Here is a 24,305-nt window from a genome sequence, read left to right as displayed (position 1 = left end):
ATCTTCCTAACAAGCATTCATTGAAGAACTGGAAGGTTCAAGAGCAGAAGAAAAATCATGCTTTTATGCTCAAAGCAGCAAACTTTATTCACTGTTACATGTTTTTCAAACCAAACCATTGCCATTTCCATGTCCCTTGGAAAATATTACAATAAAGTTGTATTTTATAAGATGCATTTCCCACAGTTCAGCTATCTGAATATGCCTAGTGCTGCCACCACTGTTAAGGACTCATAATCAGTAGACTTTCAGAAATATTAAGCCTTGACTTCTTTACTGAGAGCACCTGATTTGCAGAAGCATTATCATAATTTAGGTGTGCTAGATTTTCCTCTTAAAAACAGGTTTCTTCTTGAAATCAAAATTACCTATCTGAAATTAAACCTTAATCTGTAAATATCTGCAACATGTTCCTGTTAAACTGAAAACTGTCTTCCCTGGCTCCCCTGACCTCAGAGATAACTCAGCTTCTGCTTCTCTTGGCATTTTTCAGTCCATCCTTCAACCTGCTCTGATCGGCTTCTTCACAGCTCAACACCCCCTTAGCCAGTAACTGCACCATCAGTCTGACTTTCCATGATAAAATAGTTCTCCACAATAGGATCCATGCTACTGCAATTACACTGTACAGGTACAACCTTTAGGGCAACTACCTCATGTTTCCAGATCTGTGATATCAGCCTCTGAACTTTCCTTTCAACCCAAAGGCAAGTGGAGATCCGATAGTGCTACAGCAGATGCTTAGCAAATATGCACACAGCCACCCCACAGACAGGCAGTGAAAAAATTCTGTATTATACTCACTACATATCTGAGAGATCCCTGTTATACTGCAGATAAATAACATCAACAGTCATAAAATATTGGTCTCAACTAAAGCTGGGGAATATTTCGAGATCAGCACCCTTTGCAAAGAGCAACACTGCTATGCTGGGAGTGGGAAATAACTAAATGCAGAACAAAATATGTGAGAGTGAAAAGCCTAACATCTGAAGCTGAAAATATCAAAATTATCTGAAGTAACAGCTGACAAACTAGTTGGAATGGGAAAAAAGTGATGAAGCAGATTTCAAACACAAGAGAAAGGTTAAAGGACAAATGAAAGGACAAACATTTCAGCCATCAGCGGCCTTTTGTTAAATAGTTATGAGAGGAAGGGGCCTCTAGTTTTGTTGCCACATGGAATTCTATTCCCAGTGTCTTATGCCTCAGCAAACTGAAAACTGCAATTTGCTAATGTCTGTGGTAAAGTTTGGCAAAACTCTTCAACCTCTAGAGAAGGCTGGTAACTTTCCCTTTACTTGGCATGGGTCACACAGAGGTTTGAAAAAAAAATTCCAGTTCAAAGTTAAACTTGACCAAAAATGAGCATTTCTCCCTTTTCAGCCCTTTTGAGAGACAAACCTGCCATCCTAAGCACCAATTTACTTTCTGACTTTCAAAGCATATCACAAACTGAGATCTTGGCACAGAATGCTCTGAATTCAGATTAACTAAAACACTTCTACAACTTGATATAACATTAAGCTGTTTGATACATCTGCCCATACTCATCAATTAGCAGATAAGAAAACAGAGTAAAATTATTAACTTCCTGGTTATCAAACTGAGCAGAATTTACCTTTAATTAAATTTAGACCAATTTCTAAGTTCTCATAGTCAAAAAATCGAAGGCATAATTCTTTTCACTCAAACTTAAGGCAACTATTAAACAGTACAAAAGAAACAGCTGTTTTGTACAAAAGATATAGACACCAATTACCTTATATCCCAAGAAAGTTTCAGTGACACCTTAATTGTTTGCTCTGGTTCTTCTTTGTTTTAGCAGTTTGAGTACTCAGCATCATTGTACTGTTGCCACAAAGTGAGCATAAGCTCCCTTAAAAAAAGGTTCATTACTTCCCAAACCAGATTATAAAATTTTATGATTTATTACAGGATTAAACATGGTTTTAAGCTATAAAAATCATTTAAAATAGATAATTTAAATATTTTTTCTTTAAAAACTTTTAAAAAGTCATTCTAAAATGAAGAGGTAAATGATGTGGATTTTGGCAGGGATCTACTATTCAAACATAGTAGAAAAATTAATTTACATCCATAATTCAGCTGTACATTACAGTTTGTATCTTTGACATGTCCATTTTTTTTAACCAAGAAAACATTAAAGCCTATTCAAAATGAGCTAAAAACATCTGCTGGAGTTCAGATACCTGATGATAATTTCAAGAGACAAACAGAGATGGATGAAGTTGAAGCTAATATTCATTTAATGAGTAATTTTTTGTGAATAAAGAAGGCAATGCTTCGATTTTAAAGACTTTACTACAGGTTTTACCATACTGCTTCAAATGAAACATTCTGTAGTGATTCTTCAAATGAAGGCAAAAGGAAAACTTCAGGTACATTAAGCATGCCATATGCTACCCTATTTCACATACCATGAAAATGCCCCAGACAATGTACATTTTAAAATGGAATCCGGGTCAGTTTGATCACTGGAAGTGGAAAATATGACAAATATATAAGGATAAAGACATTTTTGCATTACTACTTGGACTTCATTATTTTAGCTGAACACATTCTGTCTCAAGGCTTTAATCTCTGTGTAACTAGAAAATATTATATACCCATAGTACAATTTGAAGACAGTGAATTGGCTAATGCTTAAATTTAGCTAAAAATCTGAACAACCTGACAGTCAAAGCAGGTAAGCCAAGGTCTATTGACCCCGCAAAAAACATGTAATACTGTAAGAAACTAATATCTAGTTTTTCGGTATTGTGTAATAGCTCTCTTAGTGCATTGCACTTAAAAAGCCCTTAATGTGAGGCAGAATATTAAGCTCTCATCTTATTGTTCAAAATTGGGATGTAAGAAAATACAGAAATTGTTCATGAACCTGATTATACTTTTTTTGAGAAATGCTTGAGGTTTTAAGAACCTGTCAGCACAACACTAGACAACACTGAATATTAGGCAGCAGTTCTTCCCACAGAAACATCCATCTATCCAAATGATGATTATGTTATTGCCCCAGTGGCTCAAGTTGTCAGTCATAATTCTTAGTTTTGCAGAATGGCTTTCATTTGTATGGCCAATATCTTACACAAGTCAGATACATTCCACTGTATTTTTTAACACACACAAAAAAATAAAAAATCATATATAATGTCCCTAAATATAATACAAAATAACAACACACAGAAGATCCCAAATAGGTCTATACAATAGAAATCAAAATCTTAATTCTAATAAGAAGTAAACAAAGAATAGAAAAACGATTTTTGTTGGGATCAAAAGGGTTTTGGTTGCCTTCTTCTCCCTACCTCCACCTGCCCTCAAATTGGAGGCCAATTCAATGAAAAGAATTTGGTTTTTTTCTGGAAAAAAAGTTCATATGTTCATACTTCCTAATATTTTGCTCCAACGCTTTTGTTTGTTTTCCTTCAAAGTTTGTCTATATTACAAAATGTAACAGACACCACATAGCACTAACAAACATGGACCACTGTAAGAACCTGATGTTTGGATTCCACCACTGCACAAGAGTTAGAAGGCAGCTGCATTGTTCACTGAGGTTACAATGAACCTGACCAGAGCTACAGAAGCCAAAACAGGTAGCAAAGCAGCACTCGTGGATCCCTGCAAATAAACTCACTGAGCTTTAGGCTGAGAGTGCACCAGTGCACCAGTGCTCTGTCAGGCTCCTTGAGTGGGAGAAGGAGAAACAAGGTACTTTGCTCACTTTTAGAAGTGTCATTGCATAGTCACAGCTTCTTAAGACATGAACAGCATAGTCTGAGAAACTAAAGAATAATCACGAACACCTCAGTTCTGGCAGTGATTAACAGACTAATCCAGAAGCCACTGAAATTAATAGGAAGACTGCACACACATTAGCTCAAACCCAGATACCTTCTTAAGGCATGAATTATGTCCATAACTACTCACGGGAATTTATATGGATGTCAACTTCCCACATGCAGGGAAAACATTTACCATTGGACCACACAGAAAGATCATGTTTGAAAGTACTTTTGAAAAAAGTCCACAAATGAAATTTTAATCAGTTTGTCTCTCAGAAAGCAACCACACCAAATGTCTTCTGTGAGAAAACAAACAACTGTGTCTGCATCATTGTTCATAAGCAATGGAAGTATGTAACATTTACAAGCTATACATGACGGACTCCAGTGTCTTTGACTAATTAAACCAATGAAAATAGCAGCTTGTTGATGTCTTTTAACACAGAAGGATTTGTGTATCATAAAAATCAATCTGAAATATACAAAACACTAAACTTGTTTAGAAATCTTCCTTGTTTGGTTCAGTTTAGGACGCCCACACATCTTCATCTTAGGTTTAGAGAATCATGAATCAGATCAGGATCAGTTTAGTGCTTCAAACAAAGTTATATCAGACCAAAAGCAGCAATAAAAAAAAAATAAATTGAGATTTAACTCTAAAGTTGTTCTAGTTTCTCAATTAAGCCAGAATTTTTTTTTGATATCTAAGAATAATGAGTATAAAGATCATTGCTAATACTTATGAAAATAAAATCTCTTACCTATAAATTTGATATAAAAGATTTAGCTGGATGGCAAATTCTATACAGAGCAAAAGACTCAGAGATAGGAACTCAGACTCAGCAAATTATGGATCTGCACAGGAGGTTTTTTTCCCATTTCATGAAACTGTCTAAAATCATACACTCTCAATTATTTTTGAGAAAATAAATTCAATAATTTTTGTTACAAATGGAAGCAAGAAATAAAAAGTGCTGCCCAAGTTTACAAAGTACAAGGGATTAAATATACATGAGTTCAAGTCCTTCTTGCAAATCAGGTAAGTTAAAAACTTGAATGTCAGTCATCCACGTGCTGTATCACTACACTATTTGCCAGTTTATTTTGGAGTCCTTCTCACCCTATCTCAGTCTCACTATTCCTGCTTGGCTTGCTATTTTACAGCAAGTATATTTTGGCCAAAATATTTCTCAAAAAAACTCTGGTGATATCAGTCCCAAATTTGTCTGCTTAATCAGAAAAAATAAAACAGGAAAATCATGTGCTATTAATAGGAAAGATGCAAAAATCTTGTTTTAACAGGCACTCAGTTTCACAATGTCAGTAGACTTTCTTTTTTGGGATGAAAGCTGGAAACGTTTCTTTCTGGAGCATATGCTCACGGCTCTGTTATACAAGAAATAAAGAATGAGTGTATTACCGTGAAACCACTGAGCAATCCTGTTGGTGTTCCTCTCAAATCCAGCACGGCGAGGGATCTGCTCTTCTTTGAACCAACGGATGATGACATCGCGGGAGAAGGGTCGGGACGGACGCTCCCAGATGTTACTGCATTGAAAGACAGAGAACTAGCAGTGCATGAAAACAAGAGATAATACAAATTTTAACCTTTTTTTTTTCTACATACTTACAAAACATATGGCTTCAAAATGGCCAGTGCAACTTCTGTTCAGTATAACTCACTGAACAACTTTAACCTTTTTGAAATCTATTAAAAGTATTTTGGGCTTCTACGGAAACAACAATATTGTAGTTTTTACATTTGCAGTGGAAGCTTAGACACTTTTTTAAGCACTTAAACTTAACTTAAACTGAAAACCAATTTATCACAAAAGATGCAGTGGACATTTCAGTCAGTTTTCCTTTTCTACCTCATTTTTATTCCAAGATAAACACTGACGTGCAAATTTTATTTTTTAACTTAGAGTATACTCCTATAATACATTGTGTCTCCATATCGCTAAGGACAAGAGAGGGAATCTTTTGTTTAAACCCTTATATTCCCTTTGCATTCTCTACTTGAAAGCCTCCCTTACTCTTTCTATGCATTACACTTTCTGTGCATTTAAGATAGTAGGAGGGAAATCAAGTAAAATATCTGGAAGATCCATCCAACTACCATAAATAAGGTGTAAGGTATACTATAACAAATTCAAGTGTGGTGATATGCAGCTGAGTCCTCCTTTCAGTTTATCTTGCTGCTACTTAATTAGTGTTTGGTTCTGTTGATATCAAGTGACAAATAATAGTTATTTGTAATAGTTATTTGTAATAGTAATAGTTATTGCTGAATTACATGAATGCATGTGAGCAGATCTGACCAATATTCATTGTAAAATTTGAAGATACAACCATAAGTGAGGGGGAAAAGTGAGAATTCAGTTATAGACACACATTGAAAGCAAAAAACAAACAACACATGTTTCTTATATCTCATTTTTCAATACATTATATAAAGAAACAAAAAAACCCTTGAATTACAGGGCTCTACAGTCCATTCTTGTTCCTTAACTCATTTCTCTCTAATTCAGTTAAATTTTGAACAGCTTGTTACATCCATAATTTTTCCTACCCTAGGCTAAATCTCAAAATTACTGTGTCGGTTTCTGTACAGCTTCTGTGCTCAAGCGTGTTCAACAGGGGCAGGAAGAAAGAACTACAACCACAGAAGTAAAAATAAAAACCCCATAGTAGGCAAAAGGATAAAAGTGAACAGGCAGGCCAAAGAGTTTCATCAGGAGGAGAATACTCAGCAAAGTAAAAAAGACAGTAGGAAAAAAAAAATCAAACGGTTTTCTATATAGCTATACAGAAATAAGAGAGAGAGACCTCAAGTAAAAATAAAAGAATACTATTTTCATGTGGCTTTTAAAAGAAATGGCAAGGTAAGGCAAAAAACTACAGGAGCAACACTTTATGTTGAAAAACTTAGAGATGTAACACTGAACCTACATTCTCTTGAGGAAAAAAAACCCTGTCTCATAGCTATGGTAAATAACAACTTAGTGTGCATCTCCTCCTTGACCTCGCAGGTCACTGGCAAAGTAAAATCTTAGATTCACATCTGCTCCTGTCTTTCCATACCAGTGTAAACTGTGAGAAGTTGAATTATACATATTTATATATATTCATTATTGAAGCATTTGTTAAAAGCAACTTTTATGTTTCTTGACACCTTCACAATCAAGTCATGGCCAGACAATGAGAAGTCTTAAGAGATAAGAAAAAATAATTATCACCTCATTTTCACAGTATAAACATAGCTTAGAAACAGATAAATAATATTGAATGTGAGCTGGATAATGATCAGAACATTTTTCAGCTTTTTTTTCAGGTCCTTTTTGAAAATGGTCATATCTAGCACCACCAAATTCTATAGTAAATAACGTCATGGTAGAGCTCAGAACTTCAGGTCAAAGTTATGGACTGTCTTTTCTCAAATTTTGCCACTTTTACTGGTGTTTTTACTACTTCAGTTTGAAGGAGAGCTTGAGCAGTTTGGGAAAATAATGAGAGACTTCCTTTGACAAACTGATTTGATGGTAACTTCAAAGATCCTGCTCTTGCAGAGTGAAATTCTGATTCCTCCTGAAACTGGGAGTTTTGGTTGCTGTTATGGGAGAGTTTCTATGTCTCAATACGGTAGAGCAAAGAACTTATCAAAGCAGAACACATTTCCAAACAATGGAATATCTGTGGTGATACACTGACTGGGAAGGAAAAAGAATGTAATAGGACTCTCTCCTTTCTGAGCTTGGATATCTGCTGTTTTTTTAGAATTTAATGTTACCATCCTGTCAGTGCTCACATTGCCTTTATCACCGCACAAAGCCAAATTAACGGTATAAGCAATAATCAGTAAAAGAGTAGAGTGATTAGTCAGCTTCCTAGCAGTCATCTGCCAGTTTGGATTCTTTTCCTCTTCTGCAATTTCTGGTACTCCCTAAATAGTCATATGAAAGATTAATAAATAACAAAGACACTGGATTTGGCCAGAAAAAAAGCCCCAAAAACCTAAAACCTCCTGAAACTTTGGACAGCTCTCTGTAAAACAGAGCTATTAAGCAGCAGGCAATTTTAGGTTTGAGGCTTAAGACTTGCCTAAAAATTTGTCCATTTGATTTCTCTGTGCCACAACCTCACATACTGATCTAATACTGACGTTTCAAGGCCTCAACTCTCTCTGTGTGAATTCTAAGAAATCTGTCTGAAAAACAAATGGCATTTAGTTTACATTAAACCTGGTTTTGTTTTTCTTTAAACATTCTTTTTCTGGTCATAGTGAAACAGCAAGACTGAGAATTCCCAGCGACTGAAAAACAGCTTGTTGAGATGGTGGGAACTGGAGAGGGAGCCATTCAACAGAAAACTGCTTCAAAGTCACTCCTGTACAAACCAACCTGGACGCTGCAGAGAGAGACAGCAAAGGACTTGCACTATTGTTGTTCAGTTTTATCTCCTGGTCGTTGTTGAGGTTTGTCCCCTGGAACAAGTTACTCAGGCCAGCCACTCTTCCCTTCTGGATGGCGCGCAGGGATTGCCGTCGATATTCATCCCGCGCCCTGCGCGCTTTGTGGCTTCTCTCCTCGTCTGCGGCCTTGGAGCGGCGCACTGGGGGGAATGAACGGGAAGGTTGGGGAGGAGAGACTTTAGAAATACAAACAGCCATTTACTCCTTTCCTTACAGAACAACTTACTACCTTTATTCCTACGTGACCTCATTTTAAGGATGTATAAATTACAATGCATTACCAAAGGCTGGATGACATTTCTCATGCTTCAAATACAGCTCTACCACTAGAAGAAGCCTGCCAGACTCAAGATATCAATGATTTGATCACTACTGGCAATAACTGAGCCTCTAACATACTGTGATTACATCTGACCTTGCTTTGGCTGTAATAAGAGAAATTCTGCTTCAGGACATCTTTTCCATTGGCAGTGCATCAAGTTCTATGTTTCAAGAAAGGATTTTAATTGCTGCTTAAAGTTAAGTTTGTGTTTAACAGAATTCTTTGCCTCTATGAACATAACTAGAATTGAAGGAGCTACTCCCAAAATGCACAATTATTAAAACTAATGTAGTTTGCATTTTTTGTCAGTGTTGTTTTCCTTCTGAAAAGCATATGCTATCTTTGTCACAGTACTTGTAGTCACAGAAGTTCCAACTTGAAAATTTTAGTCTATAAATGGTTTCAGTAACAATGGATAAATTAGTAACCATTGGAAAGGGCATGTTGATGCTATGGACAGGGTTGTCTCACACTTGAGTCTCTAAAATTGTATATAAAGAACCAGAATGTCTATTGGAAGATTTATTACACACTTAACAATGGCATTGACCAGGGAGTTACCCATTTCTGTAACCTGAAATGAGTCTGTTGCTCTGGCCACTGCAGGTCAGGCATCTTTTACTAAAATTTCTTCATTCTAAAACTAATGTACTAACAATCCTGTCTTTGAAATGGTATAATTTAAATGCACCAAGAATTGTACTGCAGATATTCATCATGTATCAGCACTTTTCTGGTGCCTCAAGCCCCATTTGGATGATTTTTTGAGTCACAAATAACTGCAGGCAGGAAATTTTTTCCAGTGCAAAACAAACCCCTAACATCTAGTGAAGTAAATATTAAAGAAGCTAGCTATTGCCTCCAGTAGCAATTAGCAATCCTGCCATGGCTATCCTGGCTTAGATCATATCCAGTTCATAAAGTGCACACACTATTTCTTACTCCACCATGACTGTACCTGTGACTAGGAATGCATGATATAACACCATACAGTTGCATTTCATTAGGCTGTTTGGATCCCTGAGTTACAAATTGATTTGACCAAATTATGAGAAGATTTAATGGAATCAAGCAATGAAAGCACTCAAAGTCAAATGAAATTAAATAAAACATTGTGGGCAAATGAGGGAAAGAGAAAGGACCTTTAAGCTTAGATTTATATAATATCATAAGCAGAAAGATATACAGGACTGAAAGCTTATCAAGATAGCATAGTAAATGAGTCATAGATGCTTCATACGTATGTAACTGGCAGGATTTCAGTTACATACCCTTTTAGATAAACAAAGTAACAAACAAATGTATAGTACAGAAAACACGAGTAACAGACTTCACTATTTATCTCACAGGTCATTATTTTTAAGGGTAGATAATGTCACTTAAATATGCTACTTCAATGGCTCAAGTATATTAGTTACAACATTTCTTTGATTTATCCTTTGTAAAGCCACTCAGTAATGGCCACTTTAAACATGAACTTTGTGTTTGCAGCGCAAGGAGAGACTGCAAGGAAGATGAGTGCAATGCAACTTGGCAAGGCATTTAGAAACCGGTCACTGCCACAACCACAATATACAGATTGAGGGCAGACTGCCTGGAGATTTCTGGGATTCTTTTCTACTCATGTACAGGCTGCCTGGCAATGAAAAAAGCAAGCTACCTTCATGCCCCACTTTCCTCAGCAATAAACACTCCTTTCAACAGACATTCCTGCTCAGTTTTTGCTCGTTAATAAATCTGTACCATCAGAAGCTGGTGACCACGCTACATTTTCCCAAACTGTAGAGCTTCTTATCACAAAACTATAGGGAGAGGTAGCATAGTTTGCAACTGTTAAATATCAACATTTCAACTTCCAGAAAACCTTTTGAATGTATGTATTTGCATTTATCAGCATACCCATACATGTGTATATGTGTCTATGTGTCTGTGTATATGTCAGGATAGGGAAGGCTCCATGTAGATTTTTAGATTTATATCTATATATGTATCTAGTCAAATCTTTCACTTTAGGAAGAATTTTTATTGAAATACCCAGGTGAGGTATCTGAAGAATCATTGACCATAGGGATGAATAGGGTCTCTCAATCCATTTTTTTCTCATTACTGGAGTCCTGACTTTCTCCCTCTCCCATTCCTTACAGTTATTCCCTGAAACATTCCTCTCTTTCCCCTATCTTTTGAAGTTGTTCAGTACAGCTTCTACTGTGGACCTGCTTTGCTGTGTTATCCTATGTTACTTCTAAAAGTCTGACTTGTCAAAGGACTTTGCAGGTAAATAATCAAAGTCACTGGCACAAATAACTGGTTTTGGTGACTGGAAATAGTACTGTGGATAAAGCCATTGCAGTCAGGAACCTACAAAAAGGTTTATCACTACATTCCAGACAAAGCAATGTGTGCCACATGAACCATCCTCCCATACTGACACTTCCCACAAATTTCTCTATCTTGAGAATGTCACTCAAAGTCTGAAGGTAAATCTGGATCTATTTCTGTAGCACATTTTTCTTACAATAGAATTTCGTGAATATTCATATTTCTCTCTTTGGCTCTGAACCATCTCACTAGGAATAAGAACTTTATGTCTGGATCAAGTCTAGCACAAATATTTTAAGATAGAAAAAGTCAAAAATCTGCATTACTTGTATTTTCAGAGACATCGTAGCCTTTCTCACAATAAGAAAGCAAAAGTAGTCAGGACTTCTAGGCCTTCCTTAAATAGGAAGAGGTTATTTTTCTTGATTGGCTGTCCTTTTACAGCAAATGTATTTCTGGCATGACCCCTATGCAAAACACTAAATTCAATAGTCAATATTTTCACTAGGGAGATTAGATATGTGAAGAAAATCTTACACTCTCTGAATCATCACCACAGGTCCATATATCTAGCATCAAGAATTACATCAATAATAATTTACATATACCTAATCTTCCTTTTATATTACAGAATAATGTAAGGACTGACAAGACAGGGAAACGAGGAATTAGTTAAGCTCACAGGAAATCTACAGTTCATCCAGCCCCTGTAAGACCAGCTCCAACACCAGTGTTCTCTTCCAGCGCTGGTGATACCAATAACAGGTACCTTTTCCTTCAACACTTGCAAAATGAAGCACACTTCTGCCTGATGGAACTGTAGCTTCTGTAGAAGTGCCTGAGCTGCTCATATAGGTTAGGTGTCAATATAACCGTAGCCTCAGTAGAGCAGGCCAAAAATGGGTTACCAAACCCTCCTGGAAAGCTAACAAATATATCCAAGACAGTCATTATTACTAGAAATGAATAGTTTAAAGCCAGCTCAGACATGTCTACGTGATCTGCAGTGTGAACATACTCTCAACAACAGAGAACAAACCGCAAATGGTGTGTGCAACAGCTCTTACAGTCCTAGAGGTGTCGGTTGCCTTGTTTTCCCTGAAGAGTTTGTGGAAATCCATTATCCCTCTATGCTAATCTAAGCTGTCTTTTGAGAGAAAATGCAAGATTGCCTTCTAAATTTTCACTTTGGATTGGTAAATCCCTATTAGCAGCCCTGGTAAAGTTCTAATACCAAATCTTTTGATATAGATGAGGATTAATTCATGGTGCACTGCAGCTGAACTTGATCACATAATTTGTGAAAGACTAGGAACTCTTTATTTTCTGTAATCTATTTTGTGCTTTTGAAGAGCTATGAGTTACAGTCAGAGATATGTGAAAGCAGAAAACAACATGTGCTATGATTATACATCTTAATTTTTAAATTATTTTGTTTTGGCTTTACACCCTTGTTAACAATTCTTGGAAGCTTGTTTATGAGCAATTCAAAATGACTACTTAATAGATAAAATCCAATCTTCAGATTTTCTGAGTGCACAGACAAATCACACAGTGTTTTTTTGCCTTTCCTAATTGGAAAATAACTTCCCACAAATACTCTGCAATATGGCTCCAGTTCAGCAATCTTTTATCTGAAAGCATTTGAATAATCCCATTCCTACTCAACAATGCACTCTGAGACCTATTGAAGTTCAGAGGGTACATACTTTATGTTAAGCAGTTGCTTAGCTAATGTATAGCTGAACTGGGGACTACTCACTTCAAAATTCAGCATTTTGTCAAATGCTCCTGCCAGTAAACTCACTCACTTGAAATTCTGTGGAAGATAAAGACCAAATGAATTCCTTTAAAAGCCAGACAAAAAATAAATTCATAGACACATTTGTAGAAGAACATAAAAATATAAAAATATAAAAGAAGCTATAATGAGTCAGCCTGGTATTCTACTTCCAACAGAGACCAAAAGTGGGTGCTTGGGGAAAGGCATAAGAATAGATCAACTCACTCATCTATGTTTACATTTTTACTGGAATCATTTTTGTCTGCAGATGAGTAAAGCTGGTCAGATGGTATCTGAGCACTTCACTGCTTGGTGCAGTTTGCAGGGGTTTGTAATTGTACTAACAGAATGCCTTTTGCAACATCCAATCAGATGAATATTCATGCTACAGCTTTTTTCTATTATGTTTTGCAGATTCCTTTTCTGCTTTCACAGAGAGAGGTCACATTTAAATACCCCAGAAACCTAAAAAATGGAACAGCCCACAGAAAGTTCCAAAACTAATCAGAATATGCACCCTCCTCTATCAAAGCTTAGCCTTAGTTCTCACTTCTCAGTCTCAAAAAATAAGAGCTTTGAACAGTGGACTCTCTGAATCAGTCTTTTCCATTATTCTCATTTGCCAGCCAATATATTTGTTCCACTTATTAACTCACAACTGCCCTCTAAAATAACCCAGTATATATCTATTATATGAAATCAAAGTGTATGATTGCTCTTGCAACATCATATTTCCCCTTTAGTACTGATTTCTTAAGTTATTCTACACTTGTCAGTTACCCTAATAAAAACACTAAAAATTATGTATTTCAATTAACACAGCAGTTCTATGGGCCTTTATTGTTATCTGGCAAACAGCAGAAGCAAACTGAACCAAACAACAGAAACTAATATTAGCAACACTTTGCTGATTGCCTTGGCAATAAACAGCTGAAGGGATAATGTGATGAGGAGTGATGAATTCTCATCACATTCTAAATTCCATCTACTAAATAAGTTAGTGGTGTCATCAATATCATTGCTACATTTGCTCTCCACAATAGCTGCTCGAGCACTGCTGTTCCTCTGCAGCACTGACCCCCAGCACTGTTGAATACAAAGGGCTGACTTCAAGGAGGTAAGATCCAAAGGAGCCTGGCCCTGTTCCTAATGAGCAGTATGGTTTCCACTGCAAATCTGTAGAGGCAAAAGACGTAAATATTACATCTGCTTGTAATTCTCTTATGCATTCATGCATTTATTTATTGCTTTAAAAAGATGACTATTGGATAGTTTTGCCTAACTTCAATAAGTTGTCTCTTGGTGTTCCATAGGTACTTGTGGACAAAATGGAAGGATTACCATAAAAAGAAAAAAAAAACACCCTCTGGAACTCAAATAAAAACTAAAAAATCTGGTGAACCTGAGGTACTAAATAATTCCATAGCAATTTCCAATGCTCCCGTTTCCAGATATTTGCTACTACCTGTCTGCTGGACGTTCTGGCTTATGCAGTAAAGTTAAGGAAATGAAAGGTGTTAATATTGCTGAGGAAGCTTAATGCAAAGTCTGATAGCATGGTTTAAACCAGCCAGGAACTGGTGTGAGATAAGGCACTAAACACTGCATCTTCATATCTTCAGTTGTCACACCCATTTGCTAATGGAGCACAGTTCTAAGCCCTCAAACCAACTGGGACAAATTGAGACACTAAGATAAGCATAAGAGGATAAACAAGGATGTGATACACTCTAGTCATTAGTCTGCAGTTAGTTTAATGCTAAATCAATTACTGATAACAGCATAAACTCTGGCAGCACAGCATTTATGGCAGGCTGCAATGCCCAGCTGTGCTGCCACCACAGAAGGTGCTGAGCTGCTGTTCCCCACAGCAGCACTACTATTAGTGACCAGGACAAGCAGACAGGTCTGCAGGTATCAAGGCACACAGGCTGAAGGTGATACAATTCCTTCAGAGCACACAGAATACCTCAAAGCTTACACACAAAAGGAGCACTGGTGCCAGGCTATACCCGTCAAGTGGTGCAGTCACAAGTGTTTTGACAGATCAAAAATGCCAAAATCTGCGATAGCTTATTCCTTTTTCTCTGTCTTCTCCCATAATTCCTCTATTGCATAACTGATGTCTGTCCCTATACAAAGAACATTCCTTGAGAAAATGGAAGCAACAATTTAAATCCTCAGTTACCTCTTTAATGCCATAGTAAGGAAAGATACCTGGTTTCAGTGGTCTTTATACTATTTTGTTTTATTGCCAATTTCAGTGTAAAGATAGACTGGGCTTACTTTTTTTTTTTAACAACATGGTTGCAAATGTAGGGTTTTTTCCTTATGTACCATCAAAGAAATGTCAAAGTACATAGCGCTACTCTCTATGCTAGGTTGCCAGCTGATGCTAATTTTCTACAAAACTAAAGGGCTACTTTTTCCCCAACTCATTCTGCTCTTAAATACCTAAAATACAGAAAGTTACAGTTTTTCTTTCCATATAAATATATAGACTCAGATTTAGACAATTCTCTGGGAAATAATTACCTTCTCTTTATTGACAGCGTAATATACAGAGGTTTTATTGATCAAAAAAAACCATAGCCTGTTATGAGCTTGGAAAATGGCACCACTGTATCTTACATAGATTTAATTCATGTTGTGCAGAATGATTCACTATCAGATCAATTCCAGGTAATAGCACTTCAATAATTAGTCCTTAGGAACTAATGAAGTGATGACTAAAACCATAAAATAAACTCATTGTATATTTGGAAAATTTTTTTTTACCCCTGTCAGGAAATCAGTAACACTACAGCAATATTTTTTTTCTACTCCATGAGGTATTTCTTGCACAACATATCAGCTCCCTAAAACTCCATTTTTATTATTAGTCGATTAACTTTTGTGTTACATATAATTACTACAATAACCCCACAGGAGCTAATACTTTCCAGTCATTACACTTCCTTTTTCTGCAGAGTAATCAAATCAGTATAGATGTGAGAAATGGAAAATATTCTCTTCCCCCCAAAAATGTACAATTCTTCTTGCAAACAAATTTCCTACTTCCAAAGTCAACTTCACAATAGACAGATAGACAGACACTTCATTAAATATTTAAGCTATTAAATATCATTATTCATAATGTGGGCCTTTACTTATTTACAGTATAAATGTATTCATATACAGTAATATAGTTCTTCTGCTCCTTGTAAGGTTTTAAAAATCACTAAAAAAATTAATCTCAATTATGATCGTTATAAAGAATTTCAGGGTGTCTAAAAAGGAACAGTACCTCCATAGAGTGAGATCACCATCATCATAAGAATTTTTTATTTTTAGATCAACAATCTAAGTATTATTTACTGTAACCTTTTGGAAAGAAGTGAGTTTCAGCACTGATATCATAGCTTCATCTAGTTACCATGTGGAAGCAATTAAAATACAGATGAAGACAGATTTTACCTCTTCAGAAATAGCTATGGACAAGCTGTCAAAATAACTGTGTCCTGAATTATTATTACTAAGCCAAAACTGTTAATTAAGTACTTTAGAAAAAAATTCATGATCTCAGTTATTGTACAAGAAAAATTTTCTGTAAGGCATTGAAATGGATTCAAAAAGAAATACGAAACTTCTGTTTATAAGGTTAAGCTGGTAATTTCTGCCAAAATAATACAGCTTTTTGTATTGCTCTAGGTAGAAGAGATTTTTGGCAACACCTTTTCCACCCTACAAGTCTCCTTTTGTTTGCTTTCAGAAACACATTAAATCCTGTGAAGGTAATTTACTCACACTGTTCTTCCCACTCCTGGTCCTCGTCGCTGTGCTGACTATGCTGCTGAGCTTGCTTGAGGCTCAGATACAACTCCTTTGCTCGGATTTCTTCCTGCTGCCTGATTTGTTCTTCACCCTTTTGTCTTTCCTCTTCTTCTCTTTTCTAGGCAAAATGAAGTAAGCCAGAAGTGACTACAGAGGAAGAATGTGCCAAAAGCTGGGACACTGCTTCAGTTGCTTCCTATGACAGAGTAGCTACATTACCCTTGGGCAAATCCCTGTCTCTTCTAACTTTGGGTTTCTCACCTATCACAACAGGCATAACTGGAATTCCCTACCTCTTAGGAACCTCTGAGGAGGGTATGTTTTGACGTGCACAGCTATCATAGGAATGAGGAACATGTAAGTATCTCAAATCTGAAAAGCATATGGAAAATGTTTTATCATGTGACTCCAAAGGCTGTATTATCCTACAGTCCATAAGCAAAGCTTGTTTTAAGTCCACATGTAACTCCCACTGGAGATACTGCTGTATTCAAGCACTGCACACATCCTCTACAGAATCTGTAGAATTCAGTAACTATTGCATTAGAACCAGCAGTACTTGGGCACAGGAAAAACAAAAAAAAAACCTAAACAAAAAGCAAACAAACCCCCATGATTACTTTAAACTGGAAAAGAAATTTCCAAATCCACCAAGACATTCCATCAATCAGCTGAGCTGATATATTTGAACAAATGTTTCTTAGCTAAAGACCTTGTACTGATAATTTTTTTTTCTTAAGACATGGTATGATGCGAATTCTGAAAATTATGATCAAATGGGATTCCTTCTGCTTTCAAAGGGAAATTAGACATGTTACCTTCCATTGTATAATATTAGTACACTGTGAACTTTGTGAGAGGGCATATTTCTAAGTTTGAAAACAAACTTTCATCACAGCAGGACCCACAGCACGACCAAAACAATCCATGATCTATTTTAAGTACTACAAATAGGAGTGGAGACATTTAAAAACTGAGGCCAAAATCTGACTTCCATTATTCTCTAAACTTAGTCTGTGGGTTCAGGATATGCAAAACAGAGTTCTCATGATGTTGCTCATAATCCTGCAAAAAGTAACTTGCATTTTTCTTTTTCTTTTTCTGTTCAGTCTTTGAAGATGCTACTTATCTGAAAGGTCACACTATGTATAAACTTTTGGTATAATTCTCCATCTTTTTCAGATGAAAGGGCAGAACTATCCAAAAGCTATATTAATTCTGTAAAAGTATGTATTAATTAACACTTCCCTACAGTAAATATCTTTTATTTGATAATACATTGGAAAAATCCTCATTCAAAGGTTGTCTGTGCTATTTTAACATCTGCCAGGGCACAAACAACAAAGGCAACCCAAATATAGTACTATGAATGTTCAAACAATGTTGTTTGGACAGGCTGAGGAAGTTGCATGTAGATCTCATAGCAAATTTCCAGTGCCTGAAAGGGGCCTACAGGGAAACTGGAGAGGGACTCTTGTTTAGGAACTGTAGAGATAGGACAAGGAGTCATGGTACAAACTGAAAGAGGGGAAATTTAGGCTGGATATTAGGTAGAAATTCTTTACGATGAGGGTGGTTAGACACTGGAACAGTTTGCCCAGGGAACTTATGGATGCTCCATCCCTGGCAGTGTTCAAGGCCAGGTTGGACAAGGCCTTGAGCAACCTGGTCTAGTGGAAGTTGTCCCTGCTCATGGCAGGGGTGGTTGGGACTAGATGAACTTTAAAGTCTCTTCTAATCCTTAATATTCTATGATTCTCTGAAGAATATATTAGCTTGCTCTTATTTCTGAGACAGAAAATCCTAGTATTGTTCTTCTGTCAAATATAATGCTAATATCTTTGATTATTTCTAACATCATTCTCCCACTGTTATCTCGAGTCCTAAAAACATTAATTAAGTGGACAGGTCATTATTTTTGAAAAGTCAATTATTTTAAATAACACTGATTTCGAAGCCCAGCAGCTTCCTCAGAAAAAAAAAAAAAAAGAAATATTTTCTGATATCCCTATAGAATTAGTGATTCCATATTTCAGTTGCTAGTAAATGGTTCTGTTCCCTTCCTGGAAAAAGTATGAGATCAGCTATTCTTTATTCTTACGAGGAGAATATTTATTTACTCAGCTTCACTACCTAAAACAATTCAATACATCTAGGCTATCTTTTCAGGAAGATGGACAGACACAAGGGTAATCCTGGGTTATCAAAATGTTTTATATTCAACTTCTCAAATCATGGAGTAAAATTTAATATAGAGGAAGGAGGAAAAAAAAAAAATCAATCTCACAGCAGTTTCCCTGAATCACACAGAGTTTTTTCATAAGTTTGGGTTTGTTTTTTAATGTAGCTGTAATTGAAGCATTTCTAGTAAAAAGATGAAGTGTATAAAAAAACCCAAACAAACAAAATACACAAACTAAAAAAAAAAAAACACCTCCACCAAAAACTAGAAGTCAGGAAGAGTTTGAGTTGTTAATGGAAAGTAGAATGCCTACTAAGAAAATCCTACCCCCACTTTTTTTTTCTTTTTCTGAAAAGAGGAAGGTTTAAGTCAAAGAAGAGACAACAACAAAAACTTTACACTGGCACTTGATTCTGAATTCAGCAAAACATTGTCATACAATTTTCCTTTCTAAAGAAAGAAAAGGTTTGATTTCTATTTTTTTAATTAGTGCATGGATGCATGTACAAGTACACTGTACAACTCCTTAAAGGTGTGTGAGAAGAACAACCCTTGCTAGTGTGACACAGAAAAGAACAGTGATCCTTTTGTCAAGTATGATTAAACAGTGTATGTATTTACAATGAACAACAACTGGACTTCTCACATTTGCTCCACTGGAAGAACACAGCAACCAGTTTATTTGCTTCTCCCTATGAACTCAATCCTGCACATCAGAGCTGGGAGTGAAGAGCTGTAATAACCTACAAACATCACATTCTGCCCAACAGTTAAGAGAGATTGCACTCTGTGCCGTGTCCCTTTCAGCTCTTCCAGAATAATTAGGAAGCTGGCAATTCAGTACAGTGGCTAAATTGCCAAGAAATACCAACCTGAAGAAACAAATCACACTGACAATTCAACAGGCAGCAGTAATCCTCTCAGGTATTAACTCCACTGGAGAATTTGAACATGCTAAATGGTCTTATCTATCCTCTGGCAGTTGAGAATTTACCACAAACTTATTACTGTCTATGTGTGCCTCACTGTGTTTGATAACTTTACTATGGACAGCTCTAAATAATATTTAATATTAGTCATGGTTAGGTTCTAATGTTTCATTTCAAGGCAGATGAGAGGATATTAGGTCAGCGTCTAGTTTTTGCTGCAGAAAGATTTAAAATATACACTGATGAAAAGCCAAAATAGAGCATTTTTCTTTACATTGGAAAACTGGGCTCCTGGCTGCCACAGGTCTTGGTGTCTCTCTGGGGAGTCTTACAGGGTGCAGGGCAGCTGAATGACCAGCATCATGCTCAAGGCAAAACCCATAAGGTGTCTTCGTTGCAACAAAAAGGATGCCTGGGATTCCCTCAATGCTTCAGGCTGGCAAGAAGTATCTTTGGCAGTCTTGAAAGTTACAGCTGCAGTGAATCTCCTGAGCTCAGTCAGCAATCACCTCTGCCCCAGGGAAGACATTCAGGCTACCTGCCACAGAGCTGAGAGCCCTTAGGACTCCCTCCTCTGAAGAAAATCTGGGAATCCCAGGGTGCCCAGCTGTAGGACAGCCCACTCTCAGCAAGGCCGACACAGCTGGCTGAGTTCAGAGATCAGATTTCTCTGTAAACCCACCTGACAGTTTTCAACAGAGCTGTGATTAATGGCAGAAATATGTCCAACTCCTTCCCAGCCTTTTTCTGAGAAAATTGTCTCACTTGCACCAGAAAAGAAAGTGTTTGCAGAGGCTTTATTTTCTTCTCTGCTACCAATGTCTCAGAAAGGAACACAGGGTTTGCAACACTTCACTGTGCATGTATTTGCATAAATGCAAATGTACTCAATGCAGTCGTGCTTTATCCAGAAGAAGCTATGTTTCAGCCATGGATATGTCCCAGGACATGTTATTCACGTCTCATTCAGGGAAGTAACAACATACTCTGGTTCACAAAGACCCTCTTTTCGATGAGCTAGAAAACAAAGCTAAGGACTGTTCCTGACATCACTGGAGCAGACTCTGCTTGAGTAACTTGCTGTAATTCCAGTGAACATCTACTAAAAGTGTGTCTCTGGATCTTAGAGACTCCTCACAGCTTGAGTTCCTAACGTGCAAACTATCCTCCTTAGTGGCTCAGATTTTCCCATTCACCCATGGAAAATACCAAAGCTCTGCTAGTTTTTACTAGCAATCCAGAATAAAGACAGTGGCTTCAGCAGTGCAGTCATTACAGATGTCACCAGGGAAGAGATTTTTCTTTAAAATTATCATCCCAGTTTCTCACAAGTAGGATAGAAAAACCTGAAGACCCAATTCCCAACAGTAACTGACAGCTGCCTCATTTCCAACATTGTTCAAGAGACAACTGCATAGAAAAAAAAGGATTTCTGAACTGTGGTCTCACAAAAGAAAACAAAATTAAGTATTACTCAATTATTGTAATTGCCATTGAAATAACCCAACTAAGGCATTTTCAGAATGAACTGGGTGCCAAATCCCAGCAAGAAGCTGTTGCCATATTCCTAGATTCTAAATATGCTGTCTTTGGGAAAGAGTTCAATGTTTTCTTGGCACAGCAAAGCACAGAGCTGATCTTACAGCTTATTTGCTCTTAAAGATAACAGTCCCACTCAAGCGCTTGACTTTTATTGGAGACAGATTTTTTTCAGATCAGGACAGAATGCTCACTGCTACATCATAAGAAGCCCACAGTACTGCGAGTGGTGGTGACATTTCACTGTATCCATAAACTCTACACCTGGCAATTGTCTGAAGAATCAGGCCCACAACACTTTGGGGCACAGCAAAGCACTCAGACATGTTGAATGCTCATCCAAGTCAATAGGACTGAAGAGTGTTCTTTCTATTAAGCATGAGTTTAGAGATTTCCTGAACTGAAGCACTAATTATTCTGTTCTTCTCTAAAGGCTGATTCTCAATCTGTCTTCTTTGAAGAGACATATTTCATCTCCCAGGGAATTTTTAAGAAGTAATCTAGCTCTGCTGTCAACTATGCTTATATTATTAAATTTGTCAGATATCTGATGTCATAAGGACAGTACTTTACAATTAATATTCTCTTGCTTCATGTAGAACACATGAAGAGTGAGCTGAGAAACCATCTCTCTTTTAATTCTAAATGTAGCTGAAGGATACCACTCGTCCCTGGCTGGCTGACACTCACACCTTTAATTTTCCTTAGCTCTGCACATTGTTCAAGACTCTTAGTGACAGCTACTGATAACAGTAGAAAATTATGCCTATGATCTCATAGCCTTTGTGAATTAGCAAAAAGATTAATGATAGTAATTGGCTTTCTTATTTGTCCTTTGCAATAAGTGCATAAAAGAATAGCTGTCCTTAAACTGCAAAAATAGAGAAGTCAACGTTTATATTCTAGCATCATAAATTAAAGGCATTTCTGCTTAAGAAACACCAAGGAAAGCAATAATTTTCTAATAGTGTTGGAAAAGGAAATAGGGATCATCATTCACTTTGATATGTGAGATATCATTTATCTAGTGCAGACAGCCCTAACGTCCCATGATAGGTCAAGAGGAATAAAAGCATTTTAAAAAGGAGTGTTTGTGATACAATATGGTTAGAAATTAAACAGTCAGCAGAAAGGACAGAGTTTCAATTTTCCAACTCAAAATGCCTCAACAGGATGAAGCATTAGCAGAGACTGAACTTTTCATACCCCAGTATGGAGACCTCTTTAAACATGATCAGGTCATCATCACAGAAGGATGATTACCAAGATGTTAAATATTTTAAACCTGTTAAAGTGGGCTTGCTAGCTGATTTGCATCTCATTCCACAGCCATTTCTTCATTATTTCAATTACTTAAGTCATACACGAGTAGATTCATTAATTCCTCTTTTTCCCAGTACCTTAGTTCTATTCCCTTTCCGTAGTTGTATGTGGATGCCAGAAACACAACTTTCTTTTCTTGTCTGGTACCTATCCACTCATTCAGCCTGTAAATATTTCATGTAGCTCTTCCACCACACGAGAGTAGTTATAAAAAGAGTAAAATGGGAAGGAGAAGGAAAGCCAAGTGAGATTAAATAAGCCAGTGGACAGAAAAATTAACAAGCCCCCCACATGAGCCTGTGAGATTCACCTGTCTTTGAAATGTCTTTACTCTCTTGAAGTAGTTCTACAGCACAATGTCCAAGATCTGCTCTTTCAAGACCAAGTAAGAGATAAGTTGCTTTTCTGAGTAGCAAAGGAGTGGTGTTAAAGTACGAGGAATCAATCCTGCATTTGAATCTCTGCTGCTGAAACCCCATGTCAGTCCAAGTCTCTCCTAACAGGTCTCAAATTATAGAACTAATTGAAGATCAAGGCTAAAAGTGGAATTTGCCTATGTTGTTGTATTAATAAAGGAAAAGCCAGGAGCACGCTCAATAAAGCAGCATTTAAAAAACAACCACTGCATCAAATCTTGTTGCCAAACTAATTTTTTAAGCCACAGAGTTCATTTCTGCTGAGTCTTGTTTTAAAAATTTTGGTCTGCTTATTTAAATTTTTTGCAACTATTATCTACAAATGCTGGATTTAAGTGAAACCAGAGGGAAAGAAAAGGTTTCTGTTTCTTTGATCAGATAAATATATTGGCAACTTTATGAACAGACCTAAAGAAATGCTGGCCAATGTCTAGTATTTGAAATTCAATGTAGAAACAACCATATTCTCAACCCCGTTACAGCAGTGCTCCTTGCTCCTACCAGGCACACAGCTGGGTGGAGGACACCTGCTCGTGTCCTGAGAAACAGTGGGAACACAGAACACTGACATTATCTTTCCATTAATATGAAAATGAGTAGATTTTGGTGCCATTACTGTTAATTGTATCAATGACTAAACAGCGAGTTTTCCTTAATAGAAAAGTATGAATACTGGCCACTAAAAGTCTCAGAAGTTTCTCACTCTGCTTTTTAAAAAAAGTCTCTTTGAAACAGAATAGCACAAGTGAGCTTGTGGACATTTACCCCATTGAGTGCCCTGTAAATCAATCACAGAGATATAAGTGAACACTGTATCAGTCTTTGTTCAAGAGGGTTTTGCTTTCCAGAGAGCAGAGGAAAGAGTGTTTAATTACTTGCTCTGCTCATTATTCATATATTAATAAAGCACTTGAAAGGTATAGTTTCATCACTCATTGACATCGAATTTCAAAGGCCCTGTTCTCTCCTGTGAATTCAAATTAATTGTGCAAAGGTAAATCAGCAACTCTGCAGAGGAGGCTGCAGGAATGGCCCTGGCTTTGTGCTCCATGGCCACCCTCAGATCCCAGGCCCACAGTTTACAGTGACAAGGACCTTGTTGACTCTAGTTTGTAATCAAACCACATAAATTTAACACTCTCCCCTCCCATCCCAGAGGGACAAGGGGGAAGTCTATCCACCCTTTCCACACCTTTGATCACTGTGTCAGGAATGAAAGAAGAGACATAGCAACCTGTCAGCAGGGGAGAGGCATATAGATGGAAGTTACGGGATGCAGAGGGACCCCTGGTGGCCTAGTGGTTAGGATGCGGCACTCTCACCTCTGCGACCCAGGTTCGATTCCTGGTCCCCCGGGCAGATGGAGCCCGTTAGCCCTGTGAGGCCATCCATCTATGAG

General features: G+C 37.1%; 1 protein-coding gene across 5 annotated transcripts in view; it reads right to left on the bottom strand.

The window, feature by feature from the left end:
• The window catches only part of SH2D4B (SH2 domain containing 4B), a 68,140-nt gene that overhangs the window by 24,367 nt on the left and 19,468 nt on the right, over positions 1-24,305 (bottom strand). For all 5 annotated transcript variants that reach the window (XM_027700269.1, XM_027700270.1, XM_027700271.1 and 2 more), the window contains 3 exons: positions 16,491-16,635; positions 8,210-8,420; positions 5,230-5,357 (listed from right to left, as the gene is read on the bottom strand). In XM_027700269.1, the coding sequence (XP_027556070.1) occupies positions 5,230-5,357; positions 8,210-8,420; positions 16,491-16,635 (484 nt within the window). The remainder of the gene's footprint in view (positions 1-5,229; positions 5,358-8,209; positions 8,421-16,490; positions 16,636-24,305) is intronic.

Source organism: Neopelma chrysocephalum, unplaced genomic scaffold, assembly GCF_003984885.1.
Source record: "Neopelma chrysocephalum unplaced genomic scaffold, ASM398488v2 Primary Assembly neopelma1_143, whole genome shotgun sequence".
Classification (NCBI taxonomy): Eukaryota; Metazoa; Chordata; class Aves; order Passeriformes; family Pipridae; genus Neopelma; species Neopelma chrysocephalum.
Note: the sequence above shows the minus strand (reverse complement) of the source record. Positions and strands in the feature narration are given on the sequence as shown.